The sequence below is a fragment of the Pseudonaja textilis genome, chromosome 3 (genome assembly GCF_049901715.1).
Source record: "Pseudonaja textilis isolate UNSWEBS1 chromosome 3, rPseTex1.2, whole genome shotgun sequence".
In the NCBI taxonomy this organism is placed as follows: domain Eukaryota; kingdom Metazoa; phylum Chordata; class Lepidosauria; order Squamata; family Elapidae; genus Pseudonaja; species Pseudonaja textilis.
Genome location: NC_141992.1, coordinates 173,391,474 through 173,411,866, shown reverse-complemented (window position 1 = coordinate 173,411,866; position 20,393 = coordinate 173,391,474). Strand labels below are relative to the sequence as shown.

At 36.1% G+C, this 20,393-nt stretch overlaps 1 protein-coding gene across 1 annotated transcript; it reads right to left on the bottom strand.

The window, feature by feature from the left end:
• Positions 1–1,106: 1,106 nt before the first annotated feature.
• On the bottom strand, positions 1,107–18,875 carry LRRC69 (leucine rich repeat containing 69). The gene is made up of 8 exons (XM_087931505.1): positions 18,542–18,875; positions 16,635–16,761; positions 14,129–14,201; positions 12,179–12,374; positions 10,567–10,638; positions 9,668–9,769; positions 7,822–8,001; positions 1,107–3,863 (listed from the first exon to the last, which is right to left on the bottom strand). Exons 1-8 carry the CDS (start codon positions 18,722–18,724, stop codon positions 3,750–3,752), a joined length of 1,047 nt encoding a protein of 348 aa, XP_087787631.1. The 5' UTR covers positions 18,725–18,875; the 3' UTR covers positions 1,107–3,749.
• Between the last annotated feature and the right edge of the window lie 1,518 nt (positions 18,876–20,393).

Below are 20,393 nucleotides of genomic sequence, written 5' to 3'. Positions count from 1 at the left end.
GTGTCACATGATATATCGGGACATTTTCCCCCTTCGCTAAGGTGTGAGCGTGGCTAGCACATCACACATCCACCCGTGGGCCACGAGTTTGACACCCCTGCTCTAGATGATCCCAGACTCTGTATTATGACAAGGGGGAAGGTTTTCTCTTTCTTTGCTATACTTTCTTTGCTATACTTTCTTTGCTATCCATTATATCACTTCTCTTTTTCCCCCTCAGATTTCAAAATCAGGCATATTATATTTCTTCATGAAGATATGTATGGTGACCACACATGCTTTGTTAAAAAAAGAACAGTACCTTATTTCAGGAAGCCATTCTTTAGATTTTTTTAAAAAATCACTTTTGTCCTTTATTTTGCTCATTTAGCCTTTTATCATTCAAATGGTACCATTTCATGCACACTTTCATATTCAGGTGAAAAATACAGAACGTGAATTGTGTTTTTAAAATAAATTGGAATATGTTATTTGATTTTAATAGAATATGTATTTCTTGGTATGGTCCTTTGAAAAGCAAAGTTATAAACAAGTAAACTTCTTATCCTTCTGTACCTCTTTCAGCCCTTTCTCAAGTTATGTTTGGACTTTATTTTCTTTTCTAAGAAAATATATGCTCAGTCCTCTTGATCAATTCAGTTGCTTCTCAGCACATTCTGCAGTTCATTAACTCTGTCGTATCAGGTCAATGGTCCTCAAGAGAGATGCCATTCCATCAGACTGTAGTAGACCAATAGAGTTTGGAAAGCTAGATCATTCCATGAGCTCAGCTGAGGGAGCAGAAACCAACATACCTTCCTCCCTTACAGTTTTTTCCTCTTTTCCATGAGATTACAAGTTTGATATTACAATTTCATGCACACTTTCATATTCAGGTGAATATGAGCATCTTTGATTTCACCAATATCACTTTGAAAACAACTGTGGAAGCAGAGATTTTCTGTGGAAAATTTTTCCACAGGCTGCCATTTTTAATATTATATATTTTAGTGCTTCATGCCTAGCACACATATTGACCCATTTCCTATCCAACATGGTTTTTGTTTTGTTTTTAATGTAAAAAGGAGAAAAGAGAAGAAGCAGTGAAAAAAAACAGCAGAATAAGCAGCTATTTATGTTTACGTAATTATTTATGTATTGCATTTACAGTATATCACACCTTTCCCAGGAGAGTTCAAACCAGCATACGTGAAGTCTTTTCTAACTTTATCACCATAACACTACTGTCTGTAAGATAGATAAGGCTGAGAGTAACTAGCCCCAAATCATCCAACAAGCTCTGTGGTTGATTGGGAATTTGAAATGGGAACTTGCTGGTCTAAGACCAATGAGGCTTGAAACATTGAGCAATGGGGGTTGAAACATTGAGCCTCCAATAGAAGTCCCCTATTTTGGAACATCTTAAAATAATTGGCTCTAAACAAAGCAATAATAATGATGAATGTGCACTTATTTGACCTTGCTGAGCAACCATGGTGATTTATGACACCGTTTTCAGTTACAAAATGGAACAGCTCTGTGATTTTAATCCATACCTTTGCAGTAGACTGAAAACAACTTTGGAAAAACTTTTGCATTGGTTTATGGTTGCTTGAGTTTTGCAGTGGTTCTTTTGCGTAATTTGCTGTTCTGAAGGTGTAGTTTAAAATGTAACAAGTCTTCTAACCAAATATTTAAAAAATGCAATACTGTTCTATGAGGTTGCACTAGGAATTTACTTGTATTTCTTTATTGATTGATTTTGTGGAAATTATCAAAAAAAAAGAAAACTTTTGCAGAAATAGTCACTAACATCCAGACAGCTTGATTTTGTGTTTAAAGGTAGAGCTAGAGCTATTAGATTGTTTTCATTCCTAATGCCACAAAACAGTTTGTACAACTACAATGCAAATGTGGTTTTCAAAGTTCTAAGCAAGGAGTGTGCAAGTGCAGATGTCTGTTTCTGTAGAAGAGAAAGAATCCAAACTATTCAGAAGCAGCTTCAGAATTATTTCCAAATTATTACATTGAAATTATCTGTTAGTTGAATTATCTGAATGGTAACTTTACTTTTTGTGTTTGAGAGATGTTTCTGGCATTTTTTTTCCTGAATTCCAGTAAAAAATGTCCATTCAGAAGAATGGATGAGCTTAACAGTCATGTGATTTGCTTAAGAACCACAGTGACTCACTTTCCAACTGCTGTAAAATGGTCATAAAATCGAATCTGGTCACATGGTGACTCAACTTATGACCCCAACAATTTACAACTGAAATTCCAGGCTCCACTGTGGTTGTAAGTCGAAGACAGAAAACTGTTCCTACAGTAGGTAGAGGCAACCTGATCAGCCTAGGTGGGTTTTTTTTGTAAATTTGGGGAAGTGGAAAAATCATTCAGAGCATTCTACAGATATCTATAATGTTTTATGGTCATCTCGTTCCTAATATAAATGCAGAATACAATTTTATTTTATTTTTAAAGTCTGCATCGCTCTATATTTTTTTCAATAAGGTTATTGTGCTAAACCAGGGATGTCTTGGAGGGCTGGCTCAGCATTGTAGTTGTCCTCTGTGGGCCGGCCGGAGGGGGGGAGAGATGGGATGGATACTCTCCTGCTGCATCCTGCCAGCCAAAACAGGGTGCAGAGAGGCCACGGGTAGCTCCTGCACATGCTGTTTTTGGCCTGGACGGCCTCCAGCAGCCTGCCAGCCAAAAAAGGGCACGGGGGGGCATCGGTTTTCAGCCTGGACAATCTCCTGCAGTACCCTGCAGAGTGCTGGAGACCATCCAGGACAAAAACGGGGCACGTGGGAGCTACCCCACCCCCACCCCATTTTCTCCATCAGAGGCACCGCAGGCCAGACCTTTGCTATTTTCAGGCTGGCCCCATGGGCTGGATCTGGCCCATGGGCCTTGAGTTTGACACCCCTGTGATAAATTGAAAATGTCCATACTTAAGCCAATCATGTGGTTCTACTTATTCTTTCTGCATGATCTCTATATGTAAACTGTAAATGTTTGTATTTAAGGTAAACTATAATAGACTATAATTAGTGACATGGGGTGAGCCTGCAAATTAAAAATTTGGTTAATTTACAATATAGCAACATTTGTAAGAATTTTAAAACCCTTCACATAATAATTAGAAAAGCAAGTAAACATATCTTTAACTTCTTGCTTCCTTGCAGAATTTTTTTTTTCAAAATTTGTCATGATACACATAGGTTTTCTGTGTAATCAATGCAGCTAAGAGTGAATAAATCCCTTATACGTGCCATGTCTCTTTAAAATCCTCCAACACGTTTTCTCCAGCGTTGAAAGATCTACATGCCAAATGTTATGACCAAGTTATAAACATCTAGAAAACAGGATTTAAGTAAAAGTCAATTACCCCACATATGTTAAAAGAGATTTTTGCATCATTAAATTTTGACCTTAGATTTTCAGAGAGAAAAACACAGAATTTCACATTAGTTTGAATGGATAAAAGCCAAAAGAAATAATATAATCCAGATCTGTGAGTTTACATTATAAAACTTTACCTGAAAGTTAAGTAATGCTGCTTGCCTAACTAAATCTACTCTCAGAAGCAAAATCTAGTTTGCCAAAATACATTACCAACCATCACTTCTCTGAAATTACACTTCCAAAACAACTATTAATTTTTAATTAAATACTGATGTAGAAATAAATACTGGCTTCACGTTTTAAAGGTCTTGGGAAAACTATGATAGCTGCAAGATGGTTGAGGCACTGTTTCACTGTGTGCTCTACAATATAGAGATTCCAAAGAGTTCATGATCACGTTGGTAAAAACATGTGTATGAACATAGTAGTGATCTCACAGGTAAAAACTGCAAGTTTTTGCTTGTCTTCATTCGCTTCTAAAAAGAAAGAAAAAAATGTGACAGCTACGTTACAGAATTTTACATTTCTTTTTTGTACAATATAGTGTACTATGAAAAAGTCCCTTTTTAATCCCTCTCGTAATATAAACACTACCAAACTTTACATTTTCTGATAAATGATATAAATCATATCTGCAGTTAAGGAGTTTTCTGAAGTTGCCAAGGATTCTGAATATGTAAAAAAAACCAATCTAGTCCAATATAATTAGGCAAGGCAAATAGGTCATCAGGAGTCAGAGAAAACAAATTTACTGAATTGCATTTAAAAAGTAGCAATTAGAAGAGCAGAACCTAAACCTAGAAATCAATATTTCATATTCTGTTGAGGTGGTGTTAAGAAATAAAGTCAGATTTGTTCAGGGTAAGCCTCCAGAATCTTCTTCCTTTTACAGAGTTTCTCCAAAGGAACGTCAGATTCTATTGCAAAGTACCATAGCACATGAGTATGGGTACTATTCATCTTAGTTCCAGCCATTCATCCATTCATGTTTTAGGTTTCTCTATCTTTTGTCTCAATTAGAGACTAAATCTCCACTTTAAAATATGCTTTGTAGCATATTTCCCAAATCTATGTCAAACTTTTAGTTATCATTTCTATTCTACAGATAACAGAAAAATAATAGCACTGTTCCCCACCCCCCACCCCATTAATTTGAAACCAGTAAGAAACCAGTAAAATTCAGGATTTTATATTTAGTGTCAAATATGAAAATGAGTTATATTTTTAGAAATTAAAAATCCTTCAAAATGCCATTGTGTGCTTTCCACTTTATTCACACAAAATGCCAACTCTGCAAGATGAGAACTGGGATATTAAATAAATATTGGTTGGGTCAAAAGAAATTAAGTGCTTGCCTGAGGGGAATTATTTGTTGCGTTTCACAAGCAACTCTCTCATGTGGAAAAGACATTCAAATATAGCTTGCAAAACGGCATGGAATGGAAGGTTTTTAAAGAATCCCATGTGTTTTTGGGAACTTAACCAGAGTAATTGGGCTGCTTCTCATAAGAAATGTGCATTGGGTAGATGGATACTGAATATCTGTAACTGAGAGAAAATAGATAATTTACCAAACAAAAAATATTGTTTACATGACGTCTGTTTTCAACTTAGTCCAAGAACTTGTTTATAGATGTTGTTGTATAAGACTTTAAACCCCTGCTAAAATGTATACATTATATGGGTGGTATTGCTCCTATTCATTATTTCTTATGCAAGAATGTAATTTCTGAAATTAAACAGTTGTTCTGCTTGTTCTTGTACAAAAGTTCACAAATGCACTGATGTATTTTCACTTCGGGTCACTGAATTCTGCATTCAAACCTCCATTTTGTAATACCCAAGTTTAAATTACATGGGGATAATGCCAGAAATATAAGCATTCGTTGTTTATTTTTATAAAACATTTTTTACTGTAAAGCTTATTTCTTGTTATAATATGTATAAAGTTCAGTGTCCCAGTCAAAGAAAGTTTTGATATTCCCTGATTTTCTCCCAGAAATTCTTTTCTACCTGTTCCCAGTGTTCCAGATATGGTCCAGCTGTGAAATTGGTCATATAATAAATTACAATATAAATATAATTTATGCTTGTTAAACTGCTTTCAACTGAATATATGACTGAACCTTGTGCTATTTCTGTATACAATTACATTAATTTTCCAAAATAGACTTCTCCAGGTCCAAAACTTTAAACAATATTGTCTTTCAAAAGCAGTTTTTGATTATATTACAGATTTTCTATGGAGATGAAAGCTCCCAGGCAAGCATACTTTATTTCCTGTAGGTTATCTATTTAAAAAAATTAAGGAAGTTTTTATAACTGCAAAGTTAATCAGAATAACCATTAATAAAGAAATGGACTAAATTAAGGCAACTACCCATACGATCAGGTTTAAGCTTCTAAATAAAATGATATCAATTTAACAAGTAAAATAAAAAATATTATTATTTCTTAATTTCAGATTCTGGTCAATCAGATTTTGAAGCATAATTTAATATTAAACCCAGTTTTTCCTTTATTTTCCAAACATAGTTTTTCTATTTTCAGGTTCCCTGTTTTACATTTGTACTCACTCCCTTAATATTCTCCTGGAAGAGGGGGAAAAAAACATATTGACTAATTTGTATTGCTTTCCAAAGTTTATCCTATGTTTGGTGCTGCTTCTAAGCTGCTTTATTGTATATGTAGAAATAATACACTAACATCTATGAAATATCAGTAAATATTCTATTTGATGCTGAACATTGTCTATGATATGATCAGCTTTGTAACACATCAAATTTTGCCCTTCTATTTGTAGAACAGTGCAGTTACTGGTACTGTCACCATCTTCATTCTTGGGTGGTGAAATAGCAATATTAGAATGTGGATGAAGGAATGGTTTTTCTGTATTCTTATTCCAGATGTTAAACTGTATTTTAAGAGCCCTATTCTTAATTTTAGACACACCACTGCATTCCCAATGACAGGGTATTTAATGGAGTTATGCCACGTAAATGGTCCTCTACTTTATTTATAGTTGTATTTAAAAATGAGAAAATCTTTAAACAATTATGTTTTGCTCATTTTGTAATTGTATTGTTGTTTTGCAATGGGTGTGTTAAGCCAACTGCTGCTTTCCCAGCTTTTAATCTTTGCCTTCAACTTTGCCAAACCTCTATACTATTGCTCTTCATTCTATGTAAAAAAAAAAAACACCAGTTGTACCACTGTTGCTATTATGCTGATGGGTTGTTTCAGAATTTATTGTGTTGCTCATAAAGCATTAAATCCATTTTCTATTTTAATAAACATACTCTGAATTGACCAAACTGTGAAGGCATCAAGGTTATATAGGGATTCAATACCAGTCTTCTGATTTACATTTGTAAACATTACCAGAGATCTTTGGCGTACATTAATATTTTTATGCAACTTTAACATATGTGGACTTCAACTCACAGAAGTCCTCAGTCTGTATAAGTTCACAAATCTTAAAAGTTGCTAAGATTGAGAAACACAGATGTACAGTAATCTCAAGAAAACCATTATCTCAGGGTAACCTAAGACAAGAGTACAGGTAATCTTCGACTTACGACCACAATTGAGACCACCATTTCTGTTGCTATGTGAAACATTTGTTTAGTGAGTTTTATCCCATTTTACGCTTTTCACTGAAATTGTTAAGTTGGTAACATGGTTGTTAAAGTGAATCTGACTTCTCCATTGAATTTGCTTGTCAGAAGGACACAAAAGGTGATCACGTGACCCCAGGATACCGCAATAGTCATAAATATGAACCAGTTGCTAGGCATCCAAATTTTGGTCACATGACCATAGAGATGCTGCAATAGTCATAAGTGCGAAAAGCAGTCATAAGTCACTTTTTTCAATCTTGTTGTAACTTTGAAGGGTCATTAAATGAACTGTTGTAAGTCGAGGACTACCTGTATATTATATGGATAAATTGCTACACTAGAGAGTAAATTGCTACTCTGGAAAAACAATATATGATCCAAATTAAGAAATTATGGCTGCACTCCTGCTTACCTGAGAATATGTCCGACTGAAGTCAGTGGAGCTTACTTTTGAGATATTGTACCTAAATATTTAGACTTGCACTCCTAACTGAATTGCAATTTAGAATTGCACTCCTAACTGAATAAAATGATTTTTTAAAAGCACAGAATAATCAAAAAGAGCAAAATTTATAGGAGTATAAATAAGATCGGGTTGGCCTTTGATAGAAAAATGAGTTCTCAACAATATGGAGTCTTCCCTGAATTTGTCAGGATTCTGCTTACATTTGGAAGCCAGTTATTATTATTGATGAACGCAGAAGAGAAACGAAGCATTTAGAACTGCATAAGAAAAGCATGCAGCACTAAAATCTAGTTTAAAGTCTTAAAATTGCAGTGAATCTATCTTTAAAAATGTATCAAAGTAACTTACCTGTTTTATATCTATGAAGCGCACACATTCTAACCACATACCCAAAAAGCTGTGTCCACACAGTGCACATTCTTGCTTCTGGGAAAGCAAATTCTGTGCGTGTGGGTTTTGTTTTACTGCTCTACATAAAAGAGGGTTTTCGTTTTCCAGCTGAGTAAAGATAAATCTTGCTGTTAGTTCCTGTGGATTTAAAAGACAAAATGATAAATATTATTGACAAGAATTGTAATAGAAATTTAAATATGTCACTTGAAGTTTTAATTTATAAAAAAATATATGCCACTGTCTTTTGAACTGCACAGTACAGCTCAAAAAAATACAACAAAAACCATTATTAGAAAATTAAGAAGATCAAAAAAATGAAAAAAACAGTAGAGACTTAATACTAAAACATCCAAAACTCTGCATAAGTACAAATGCTCGTAACCCCCTCCAAACTTAATAAGGAGATAGATTGTAATTTTTTCCAGTAGCAATTTGTTTCTTAGCATGGTCCCTGCCAAGGGAAAGAAAAAGTAACTACAAAATGTTAAATGCATCTGTGTTGAGATCTATAGAACGTGCTCCATTGATATGTAAAAGCATGGAGCAGACTATGTGGGAATAGCAAGAGTAATTAGAAATATACTGGTTCATAGTGTTTTACAGCCCTCTCTAAGCAGTTTACAGAGTCAACATATTGGCCCCAACAACCTGGCTCCTCATTTTACCAACCTCAGAAGAATGGAAGGCTGAGTGAACTTTGAAACAGTGAGACTTGAACTGCCGAACTGCAGGCAGTCGGCAGTCAACAGAATTAGCCTCCAATACTACATTCTAACCATTGTGCCACCATGGCTCTTAGAATACATAGGTATATCTGTAGATGGCTAGACTTTAAGCCATGCAATGCTTTGAACTGAGGGTGGAAAGCAAACCCATAGCCAATAAATCTGTTTCAATACATGGATTGTGTGGAACCTTTGAGAGACACCACTCAGCACTCATGCTGCTACATTCTGAACAATATCCAGGCTTTTTTCAAGAAATGCACACTTAATTTAATAGGAGCCAGTTTGGTGTGGTGGTTAAGGCATCAGGGTAGAAAACAGGAGACTGTGAGTTCTACTCTTGCCTTAGGCACAAAGCCCGCTGGGTAACCTTGAGCCTATCATTCTCTCTTAGCCCTAGGAAGAAGGCAGTGGCAAACTATTTATGAAATCATGCCAAGAGACCTGTTCAGGCAGTTGCCAAGAGACAAGACTGACTCAAAGATACCCACCACTTCAAAAAATAATCACCCAATTTATCAGCTTAACCTGATAAAAGGTTTTCTGTCACCTCTGTTCTTTCAATGTTTTCTTCCTCCTGTTACACATAAGAAGGTAGCATTTGCATTTGATATCAAATATCAAAAATGTTCCTTCCTTCTGAATTATTTGCTGATTGATACATTTTACTAAGTGATAAGATGCCTTTTATTTTAGTGTGAACCCATCTGTGTATTTTATAAACTATTACGTATATGGCTTGGTGTTACATGAAACCAATTGTTCACTGGCTCATGTTTAAAACAAAGGATAATTTAGGACTATACTTCAACCCAACCAGTTTTAATTGATGTTTTAATCATCTCAGATTCATACAATTAAGGTTTTTAGTACTATGCTAAATCATTTTAATCCATTTAACTTGAAAACTAATATACAGTATTCATATAATTAACAATAACTTTCAATATATATCCCAGGCTACAAAATAGTTATTTGAAATTGTTTGAATAGCAAAATATAAATTAGTATGAAATCTAAGGAAAACATCATGCTAAAGCAATAGTTTCTTGCACATGTACTTCTGTATTAATAACCTTAAGAGTGAGAATGTCTTCTTCTTGTATGGCACTAACTGGGTTTTTCTGAAGCAATGGATTATTTTCACAGTAAAGTTCTTCAAGCTGAAGATATCCCATCTATTTAAATAACAAAATAACATTTTAAACATAAAACAATATATTTAGCATTTTTCCAAGTAACATCCTTTATTTTCCATACATCTTAGGCCTCTAGTTGGTTTGGCCCCCTGACAGTTTTGGGAGTAGTTATTTGTATTCTTTCAAATTATAAGCTGTCCAGTGTCTTTTGGGGACTCAAGTGCCCTCCAAATTAGATAGATAGAATGATAGATAGATAGATAGATAGATAGATAGATAGATAGATAGATAGATAGATAGATAATATAAGTAGTCATATTTGAATAGATAAAAGAACCAAGCTACAAATACAATTGGGAAAAAAAGAATGTTTTTTGTGCCCAGATTGAAAAGGCCTTGTGTCTCTTGTATTTCAATCTAAAACTGCACAAAATAATATTTCCTATAGTCGTAGTAAAAGGATAAGGCTCTGCTTAGAGATCCATTTCAATAGCTTATGTGGCTGACTGTACAGGATTTGTTTTAGCAGTCCTTTGATCTGGCTGATTTTATCTGCAATTCTTCACCATCTATGACTTATTAAACTTTACTAAGCAATGGTTTGTTTCTACAACAAAACAAAATGATAAAATTCATGTACAAAAACAAATTGGCAAGATTCAAACCAATAACAGCATAAACACAATTACAAAAGTATAATATCAAAAGTCAAGTAAGGGTCCTTGATATATTTAGATGGCACTGTTGGAAATGGATTATATTTGAGTATTTTAGGCCAACCATTAAATTGGTTACAGAGGTTTCCATTGAAGAGATTGATTAACAATCATACTTACTGCTTTGGGAAAAATCTGAATATTATTTCCTGCAACATCAAGAATCCTAAGTCTCTTCAGCTTGCAGATTCCCTAATTAAAAAAGATAAATATGAATTAATAATTTTAAAATAAATGCCATTCGGCGCAAACCTAAGTAGACCTACTTCGAAGTTCTGCAGTGTTCCAAATGAACATGCATAAAGTTACTGAATTCCTGGAATGTATTTCTAGAGTATCCCCAGAAGTAACCATCAAGTTTCAATTTTAACGTGAAAGAGGAACATTATCATTAAATATATGGAGAATAATTAATACAATGTAATTATATTTAAATGTGACCTAAATTATACTACATTTAGGTTTTTTTGCGATACAGTATCATTATTTTGTTCCAATCTTTGTCTATGGAGATTCTCAATCATCCAAGTCATAGTTGTCCCAAAGGAGTTTTTTCAAGAGGCAACTGAATTTTCTTGTTTTTCTTTGAAGACATTTCTTTTGCTTCTCATCTAAGAAGCTTCTTCAGCTCTGCCCAGTTTAACGAAGGAGAAAGTTGTGATACATCACATGACAACGATATGATGAGTTTGACATCCCTGTTTTAAAGAGTCGGTGAGGCCACCTGGAAGGTCACCTAAATGTTACCTGAGGATCATCAGGGTCACCTGAGTAGTGCAAATGGGTGTGGAGCCTTCTTGGAACTGTTGAAAGGACTGTGTTATAAATTGGAAATAGATGATGTCATATCTGGTCTGGACTGAGGTTGGTTCTATCACCTATGAAGCCATCTACAGTATGTCAAAACTGAACAGCCCTCTCTCAACAGAGAGGAAGGGATTTGATCACAACCTCCTCTCAGTCACGTGATCAAAATTCAGGTGCTTGGGAATTGGAATGTATTTACAACTGTTGCAGCATCTCGGAATCATGTGATCTCCATTCAACACCTTCCCAATCAGGTTCCAAGGAAAGTCAATGGGAGAAGCTGGATATGCTAAACAACCACAGGATTCACTTAACTGCAGTAATTAGCTTAAGAAACATGGCAAAAAAGTTGTAAAATTGGGAACCCTCAGTTAATAACCACTTAACAATGGAAATTCTGATCCTAACTGTGTATATAAGTCAAGGACTACCTGTACTCTATATATAAACAAAACCTTCGACTCTGTTTAGGGCAATGGCCCCCAACCTTTTGGGTATAGGGTCCAGTTCCATGGAGAGGTTTTTCCATGGATTGGAGGGAGCATGGTTTCAGGTGCTGCCTGTTATCCCATGGATGGATTTTTGCTTGTTTGCCCAGTTTCTGTCATGCTGGTGCTGGTCCTTAGACCGGGGGTTGGGGATCTCTGGTTTAAGATATACCTGCTGCATACTTACATACCACATAACAGATCATTACAACTTTTAAGACGAATTAACTACAAGAATACACAAAAGACCACCTTGCAGTAGAGTGAAACACTTCACCCTCCAAATGTTGCTGAAAAAGAGTCTTCAAGCTTCATCATCACTGGCTCTTTTGACAGAGCGACCAAAGGCCTGTTTCATTTCCCTATCCAAATCCTAAAGGCATGGCTTTTTTAATGACCACAACATAATACATTGTTTTACAAGCACAGCTACTCACATCAGGGAGCGATTCTATTTTATTTCTTGACAAAATCAAGGTCTTGAGTTTTTTCAGATGTTTGATGTCTTCGGGTAATGAGGTGATGAAATTGTGGGATAAGTGAAGTTCATGCAAATTCTGAAGGTAACAAAATTCCTTGGGAATCTTTTCCAATTTGTTATTCTCTAAACTCACACATTCAAGATTTTCAAGCCTATTGGAAGAAAGTATTTGAGGATACTTGCTTTTAAATATTTAACAATTGTTTATAAATGATGGCCTCTAATGTTTGCATATAAATCAATTTTAATGAAATTACTAATCGCATATGCTTAAATCAGCCTTTCTAGCCTTCTACAGATATCAATTACAATAATTCAACTGCACCACATTGGCTGGATATTATGGGAACTGATGGTTCAATTTATCACTATTGAACAGCCTATCTATATACTACTTCTTTTGTTCCTGTAATTTTAACTAGATAAAATGTTACATCATAGAGCCACAGTTTTTGAACCAAAATATTTCAAATGGGCTCACATACAGAATGGGTCCAAAATCTAGGACTCAATTCCAGTAGAATTGAAATTTGGCAAATTTTATAAAATATTTTATGATATAAAATGGTCATAAAACACTTTATGACATAGTAAAAAACATTTCCTATATCTATGCTTGACTCTTATGCAGTTCAGCATGGGCTACTTTCAAGGCAGATACATTTTGAATGTTTCCCAATTTTTCCAGTGAAGGCAGGACACAGAAGTTCTGCCATTGTTGAAGGCATTGAGGAATCTGGTAAAGAAATATCTCTGAAATGATAGCCCAAATGTTATGAGTTGTCTAGCATCTACTAAAACTTTTGTTCCTATAGCATTTAACTGCATGAAACAATGCATCAAAGGGCAATCTTTTTTTCAACCAAAGTATATCACATAGGCTAACTTACAGAATATGTTCAAATGCGCAACACGATTCCCATGAAATTAAAATTTGTCAATTTTTATAAAAGTTTTAAAAAAATATAATATATTATGGGCTCACTTTGATATACAATATTTAAGCAACATAAAAGTGATCTGGATCAGTGTTTCTCAATCTTGGCAAATTTGAGTTGTGTTGACTTCAACTCCTAGAATTCTCCAGCCAGCACAGAGTCTTAAAGTAGCAAAGTTGAGAAGCACTGGTCTACTGTACATAAATTGAATGATGTATAAATATTTTTTTTATCTACCATATGAAACTGTGGACATAAAACAATTTACTATATTCTGTTGTTAAACATAACATCAAATATTAACTTATCTCATATTTCATTCAAAAACAAAGGGACCTATTTTCCCCCACAACCACGCTTTGAGGCAAGCTGAGCTAAGAGAGAATAACTCAAAATCACTCACTCAGATTGTATGGCTGATCCAGATTGTTTAGGACAGGGATGTCAAACACACAGCCCATGGGCCAAATGCATCACGTGCTGGCCACGCCCACCCCGTTTAGCAAAGGGAGGGGGGGAAGTCCCGATACGTCACGTGACAATGATGTGACAATGTGAGTTTGACACCCCTGGTTAGAAGATCCAAACCTGAAAAAGAAAGATCCTACAAATCAAGTGTTTCTACTGCAGTCAAACAGCCTGGATTAAATTATGTTTGAAAATTAAGCAAAGATTGCAAAACACATTGTTCTGATAACATAGTATGAAAAAGATATGGACCTCTCTCAACACAGTGGCATCCATAGGTGGCAGCAATGAGGGTCAGACTGTTATAAAGAGCAAGAGAGATCATCCCACAAGCCCTGTCCCTGTGATATCACTCACACAAAGCTTGCAGCATCACATTGCAACACTGCTTTCATCATTCAAATGCTGCTGCTCACAAAGATAGTGACGGGTTATTAAAACTAACTTATCTATCACAGCCAATTCAGGCAAAACCTCATCCCGATGTTTATCAAATTTACCTGCAAATCTCTGGAGGAAGATAATTTAGTTGGTTCTTGTTCAGATTGAGAAGTTCTAAATTCTTCAATTCATCTATGAACAAACATAACCCTCAAATAAAGCTTTTGCAGAGATATTCCCAATGTTCCATTTTATTTATATATCCCTTGTGGTCATAATGCTATTTTTAAGTAACCAAGAATATATTTAATTAAATAATTTGATGTAAGTACCATTCTGCTATGCATTTATTTTTTGACCTTCATTTCTACTAAAAAAGTTATATTTTGTAAGAGCATTCACAAAATTCTGAGGGCTGCACCTGGGATTTTCAAGGATCACGTGGAACCTCTGTTTCTGCATCTCTGCATTAGCTTTGTTAGGACCAGTTTCAATTGAAAATTAACTACTGGCAACAAAGGATGCTTAGAGGATGGACTCCTCAGTTATAGAAGGATAAATAAAGCAGCTTACAAGTAACAAAAGCTGTTAATAAAAACATAATAAACATTTTTTAAAAATAAAAGGAACAGAATCCTTTTCAAGGAGCATAGACATGAATAGGGGAAGAGTAAATTTGGAGATTTTTGAGGTGATGACTGTTAGGAATATGTCACCTAACAGGTATTTGGGTTGGAAATATATAAACCAGGATAAACATTTTAATACTGTATCTTTAAGAAAATGCAAAACTGTAATTGGATGTGGTTTCTCAAACAGCATGAGATGGAGCCAGAAACCTGGGTTGTCTTAGTCTTAGTCTCAGAATAGAATGTCTCAGTGAGTCTGTTTCCCTTCTGTTGGAGTGTATTGCCGTTCCTCCATTTTTCCTAATTGACTGATATTCATGGATTTGATGTAAGTCTAATACTGAACTGTTTTTGACACTGGACTTTGTTATTGGATTATCCCTGGGCTGAAAACTGACTGGTTTTACCTGTGAATGACTTTGGACTGTTTATTTTGAACTTTGCTTTAATGTTTCTAGAAGTATTCAAATACTTCTCTCACTATGTCTCCCTGTATACGCTCATTCTCCCAACAGGGAATTACCCCAACACTGGTTATGGGCCCAGGCCATACCAGGCTCAGATAACTAAGAGTTAGTGTGAATACACAGTACTGTATACAGACAGCTGTTTACTGCTTAATTGTGGGTTACTATCCTGGTAAAGATGGCACAAGTCACTTCAACAAGTCTATCACTGATAACCCAGTTGGATGGAACAAACTATGTTTCCTGGTCTATGAAGTGCAGTCTACTTCTGCATAGAGGTGGTTTATGGACTGTAGTTCAAGATCCACTGGATGTAAATGCTTGGAATCCAAATAATGAGAATGAAGCCAAGAAGCTTGCTGACTTTAAACAGAACGACGGACGAGCTCTTTGTATAATTGGACTAACACTGAATGACCAGCAGCTAGTCCATATTCGTGGAGAAGACTCTGCTACTAAGTGTTGGGAGAATTTGAAGAGGATTTATGTTCGTGACAGTGTAGGTGCACAAATACATCTTACACGTAAACTGTTTAGAGCATGTCTTCTGCAAGGTGGAGATATGTTAGCTCATTTGAACTTCATGAAAAGAACTTTTCAAGAGCTACATGAAAAGGAACTGATATTTTCAGAGCTGCCTCAAGTATACATCATTCTTTCCTCATTGGATGAAAGTTATGATGATTATGTATCTTCATTGGAAGTCCTGCCCAGAGATAAACTGACATTGACTGACATAACTGGAAGGTTTTAGAAGAAGCAAGAAGACAGCTGGATAGGGACTAACTGAGGAAGGAACAACCACAAGAAGAGGATTTGTCTTCAACTGCCTGTACTGTTAGGAAATGTTTTTCTTGTGGGGCTAGGGGACATATAGGTAGATTCTGTAAGAAGGGAAAATAACAGAATACTGGCAAATACCAGAAGGCCAAGAAGAATGTTAGTTTAGCTATGTCTAGCAATTCAACTGTAAACCATGATTTGTGGGTTGTTGATAGTGGAGCATCAGAATGCATTACTAAAGATAGAAACAGGTTTGTAAAGATGTCCACGAGCAAACAACATGTACCATTGACAAATGGATGGAAGATTAAAGCATCTGGTCAAGGTACTGCATATTGTTCTTGTATAAACGATATGGTTTTTGCTGGTTCTCAACAATGACTTTTTCTTTTTTTTTCCTCTCAGAAAAGATTCTTTAAAATCCCCTAAAGTAGATATTATTTTAGAAAACCCATTCATCTTTTCTCATTGACAGATTTTTTTTCTGAGATTGTATCAGTTAAAACAGTGACAATATCTTTCTTTCAAAAGTATTCATTTCATTCATATGCTAACTTATACAATATAAGTTATTATAATACACTTGTGTGGACATGTAGATTAAAAGTGATTTCACTACAGTGGAATGAAAGGAGCAATTTCATCATATAGCATAGATTTGTAATAGTAAATAGTATAGCACATGCGTAGCTATATATCTGCTGTATAGTAGAGTATCTGACTTTGAACACATGATATGCTCTTACCAAATATTAAAGGTGACATTTTGGTGATCTTGTTTCCAAACAAATAAAGCTTTTGCAGAGATATGAGATATTTCAATTGCTCTGGAACTTCCTCAAAATTATTATTTCCCAAATTTAGTACCTTCAACTACAATCAAATATTTGATTAATTAGTGCTAATCAGTTCTCCTCTAAGGTTGAAAAAAGAAAGACACTCATGTATATTAGTAATGTACCACCTAATTTTGAACTATCATGTTAAGAGCTGAAACTATCCCGTGATTCAAGTATACAACAGAAATTTCTCTCTTAAAACAAAATTGAGCATTATTGTCAGTTAGCTTGAAATTGAGAAATGGGCTACAAGCAAAATCCTACATTATTATAGCAGGATACCCAAGTGGCATGGAATTATCAGAAAAAGATTTTGTATAGAATGGAATGGCGTGCAAATTTCTTGGAATAGTACTTATTAAAGAAATACCCTGCTTTTCATTCAGGAGCTCACAGTATGGATGAATACAGTATTTATTTTTCTATTTGTATCCCACCTTTATTGTTTTTACAAATAACTCAAAGTGGCAAACATTTTCCTCCTGCTATTTTTCCCACAAGAACCCTGTGAAGTGAATTTGGCTGAAAAAGAGTGACTAGCCCAAAATTATCAAGCTGGTTTTCATGGCTAAGGCTAAGTATAGTTAAGTATTAGATTTGGTACAATGAAATTTTGTATCAAGTAATATTGCAGGATTGAGAAGTTTGTTAATAAATTAGCTAGCTAATACAACACAGTGATATATAAACTATGAATTGCAAACCATGATAACAAAGGAGCCATATTAATGCAATGGGTGAAGGTATCTATCTTAAGCTGCAGTAATATGACTTTGCTGAATGGCTGTGAAGATTCTTAATCATTCAAAAGCATTGTTGTCCCCAAAGTGCTTTTTCCAAATGGCAACTGGACTTGCTTAGTTTTTTTCTTTGAGAATGTTTTGCTTCTCGTACAAGAAGCTTCTCCAGTTCCAAATGATATTTAGATTTTTGCAATCCCAGTAAGTAGCCTTTATTTAGAGATGTTTAAACTGAAACTTTTAACAGTGGTCAAATGTTGATTCTGCCATGGTTTACACTATTACAATTACAGCATATTTATTTGCTCAAAGTAACATTTTATCACACGTACACAAAATGTCATGCAGCAAATGGTTAAAATAGTACTACGTAGACCTCAATTGTTCCAAAGATGTTGTTCAAAAGACCTAAAATGCATATCTATATTTTTTTTTTCAAAAGGAGAAACACTCATTTTAAAATGCTTTTTCGTTCCATGTCAGAAGATTCCTGCCTTGGCTACAATCGCATTCTCCCACTTTTAAGAAACCACTACACAAAGAAGCTAAATTTTTTGAATAAAAAAATTACAAACTATAGTAATTTTTTTCAATGAAGATTTCCAACAGTGAGGCTTTTAAAACTATTCTGGATTGAAAAAATATTCATCCAGAATTAAGCAGTATGTTGATTACAGCTGAGATTACCGAGATCGAAATTATTACACAAATTTGTTACAACAGCAGTTTAAGGACTGCTTCAGTGTAATAATCAATAGTTTTTTAAAAAAAAATTCTAAGAACGGTGTGAACGTTTCCCCCCTGTTCTTTCCTTGCAATATATCAGAGGTTCTCTAGTATGGAAGAATGGTGATTGCTGCAGGAGATCATTCCGTAGCAACGCAAGAAGAGCCTAGCAGCTAAACTCTTCTTGCATTGCTACGGAATGATCTCCTGCCGCAGTCACCATTCAGTCACAGACCTCTTAAGCCAGCATTCTGGATAACAAAGCTTACAATCCGGGTAAGCGAGTGATAACCCTGCTTCACAAATGCGCTTCCAAGCCAGGATTTCGCCCCACCTCCCCACCCTCACCCGGCTCAGAGCCTCCATTTCGTGAGAGAGATTGAACAGTTGATTGTCTCGCAGGCTCAGGCGCTCCAGGTTGCTCAAGCTGGCCAAGCCCCGGGGCGGATGCTGCAGCCCTCGACGTGCCAGAGAGAGCGAGCGGGTCCCGGAGCCTCCTCTCAACACGCGAAGCAGCTTCCCTTCCGCCATCTGCGGACCGTCCTCCGGCCCGATCACGTCGCTGTGGAAACGGCAGAACTTAAAAAAGTTCTTTCCTCCCGTTGTAGTGGAAACGCCGAAAGCTCAGCTCGTTTTATGGGCGGGCACAGAATTGTGGCAATTGTTATAGCTCGGCGTCACAAATCATTCATCAGTGATCGTTTATGACGAAGACTGCAATTTTTAAAATGCGCGCTACGAAGTGTGTGGGAGTGGGGAATAGAAACGTGGGGTGTATAAATTTAGTTGCCGTCGCTTGATAACGTTGCAAGATCTGATCAGAATCCAAAGAGATAAATATATCTATGATAAATAATGTTAAAACGGATCAGATTATTTTCCAATCCACAGCTGGGGAGAATAACAGAGTTGACTAATGTTAGCATCCAAGTACAAATAAATTCAAGTGTGATGTTGGCTAATTTAGAAAGCCAATTAGAGTTTTGAAGGTTAGATCTTGGAAGAACTGTTCTTAAAGGAGACATTGCTTTATAATATCAGGGTTATTTCAGCATCCAAATTTGGTGAAATGTTTAAGAGGCTGTTAATTCTAAGCTTCTCAGTTATGAAAACTGGCTAGGTTACTTTGGGCCAGTCACAGTCCTTCAGCCTGGCCCACCTCACAAGGTGGCTGTTGTGGGGAAATAGGAAGTGCAGAGGTATTAGGTTATGTTCCACGGCTTGATTTAACCAAACATAAGGTGGAATAAAAATCTAATCATCCCTTCTGTGTTTTGTACTTTGTAGTGCTAAAGTTAATTAATGAACTTAGGCCCTTTACAAAATACTTCACTGCAGTATTAAATGCGTTCATACAAACTGAGCACTGCATAGTGTAATCTAAGAAAATAGATTGAAGGGGGGCATTCCCAAATGGACAACACAGAGGTCAAGTGGAAAGGATATACACTGCTCAAAAAAATAAAGGGAACACTTAAACAACACAATGTAACTCCAAGTCAATCACACTTCTGTGAAATCAAACTGTCCACTTAGGTAGCAACACTGATTGACAATCAATTTCACATGCTGTTGTTAAAATGGAATAGACAACAGGTGGAAAACATAGGCAGTTAGCAAGACATCCCCAATAAAGGAGTGGTTCTGCAGGTGGTGACCACAGACCACTTCTCAGTTCCTATGCTTTCTGGCTGATGGTTTGGTCATTTTTTAATGCTGGCGGTGCTTTCACTCTAGTGGTAGCATGAGACGGAGTCTCCAACCTACACAAGTGGCTCAGGTAGTGCAGCTCATCCAGGATGGCACATCAATGCAAGCTGTGGCAAGAAGGTTTGTTATGTCTGTCAGTGTAGTGTCCAGAGCATGGAGGCGCTATCAGGAGACAGGTCAGTACATCAGGAGATGTGGAGGAGGCCGTAGGAGGGCAACAACCCAGCATCAGGACCGCTACCTCCGCCTTTGTGCAAGGAGGGACAGGAGCAGCACTGCCAGAGCCCTGCAAAATGACCTCCAGCGGGCCACAAATGTGCATGTGGCTGCTCAGTTAGAAACAGACTCTATGAGGGTGGTATGAGGGCCTGACATCCACAGGTGGGGGTTGTACTTACAGCCCAACACTGTGAAGGACGTTTGGCATTTGCCAGAGAACACCAAGATTGGCAAATTCGCCACTGGCAGGGCGCCAGATGAAAGCAGGTTC

Excerpts from the sequence above, each read along its gene's own strand:
- LRRC69 (XM_087931505.1), bottom strand. The coding sequence starts at position 18,724 with ATGGCGGAAGGGAAGCTGCTTCGCGTGTTGAGAGGAGGCTCCGGGACC. Across the intron at positions 10,639-12,178 it reads AAATAGAATCGCTCCCTGAT|GGAATCTGCAAGCTGAAGAG; the intron begins GTGAGTAGCTGT and ends TTTTTTAATTAG. Across the intron at positions 8,002-9,667 it reads AAGACATTCTCACTCTTAAG|GAACTAACAGCAAGATTTAT; the intron begins GTTATTAATACA and ends TTAAATCCACAG.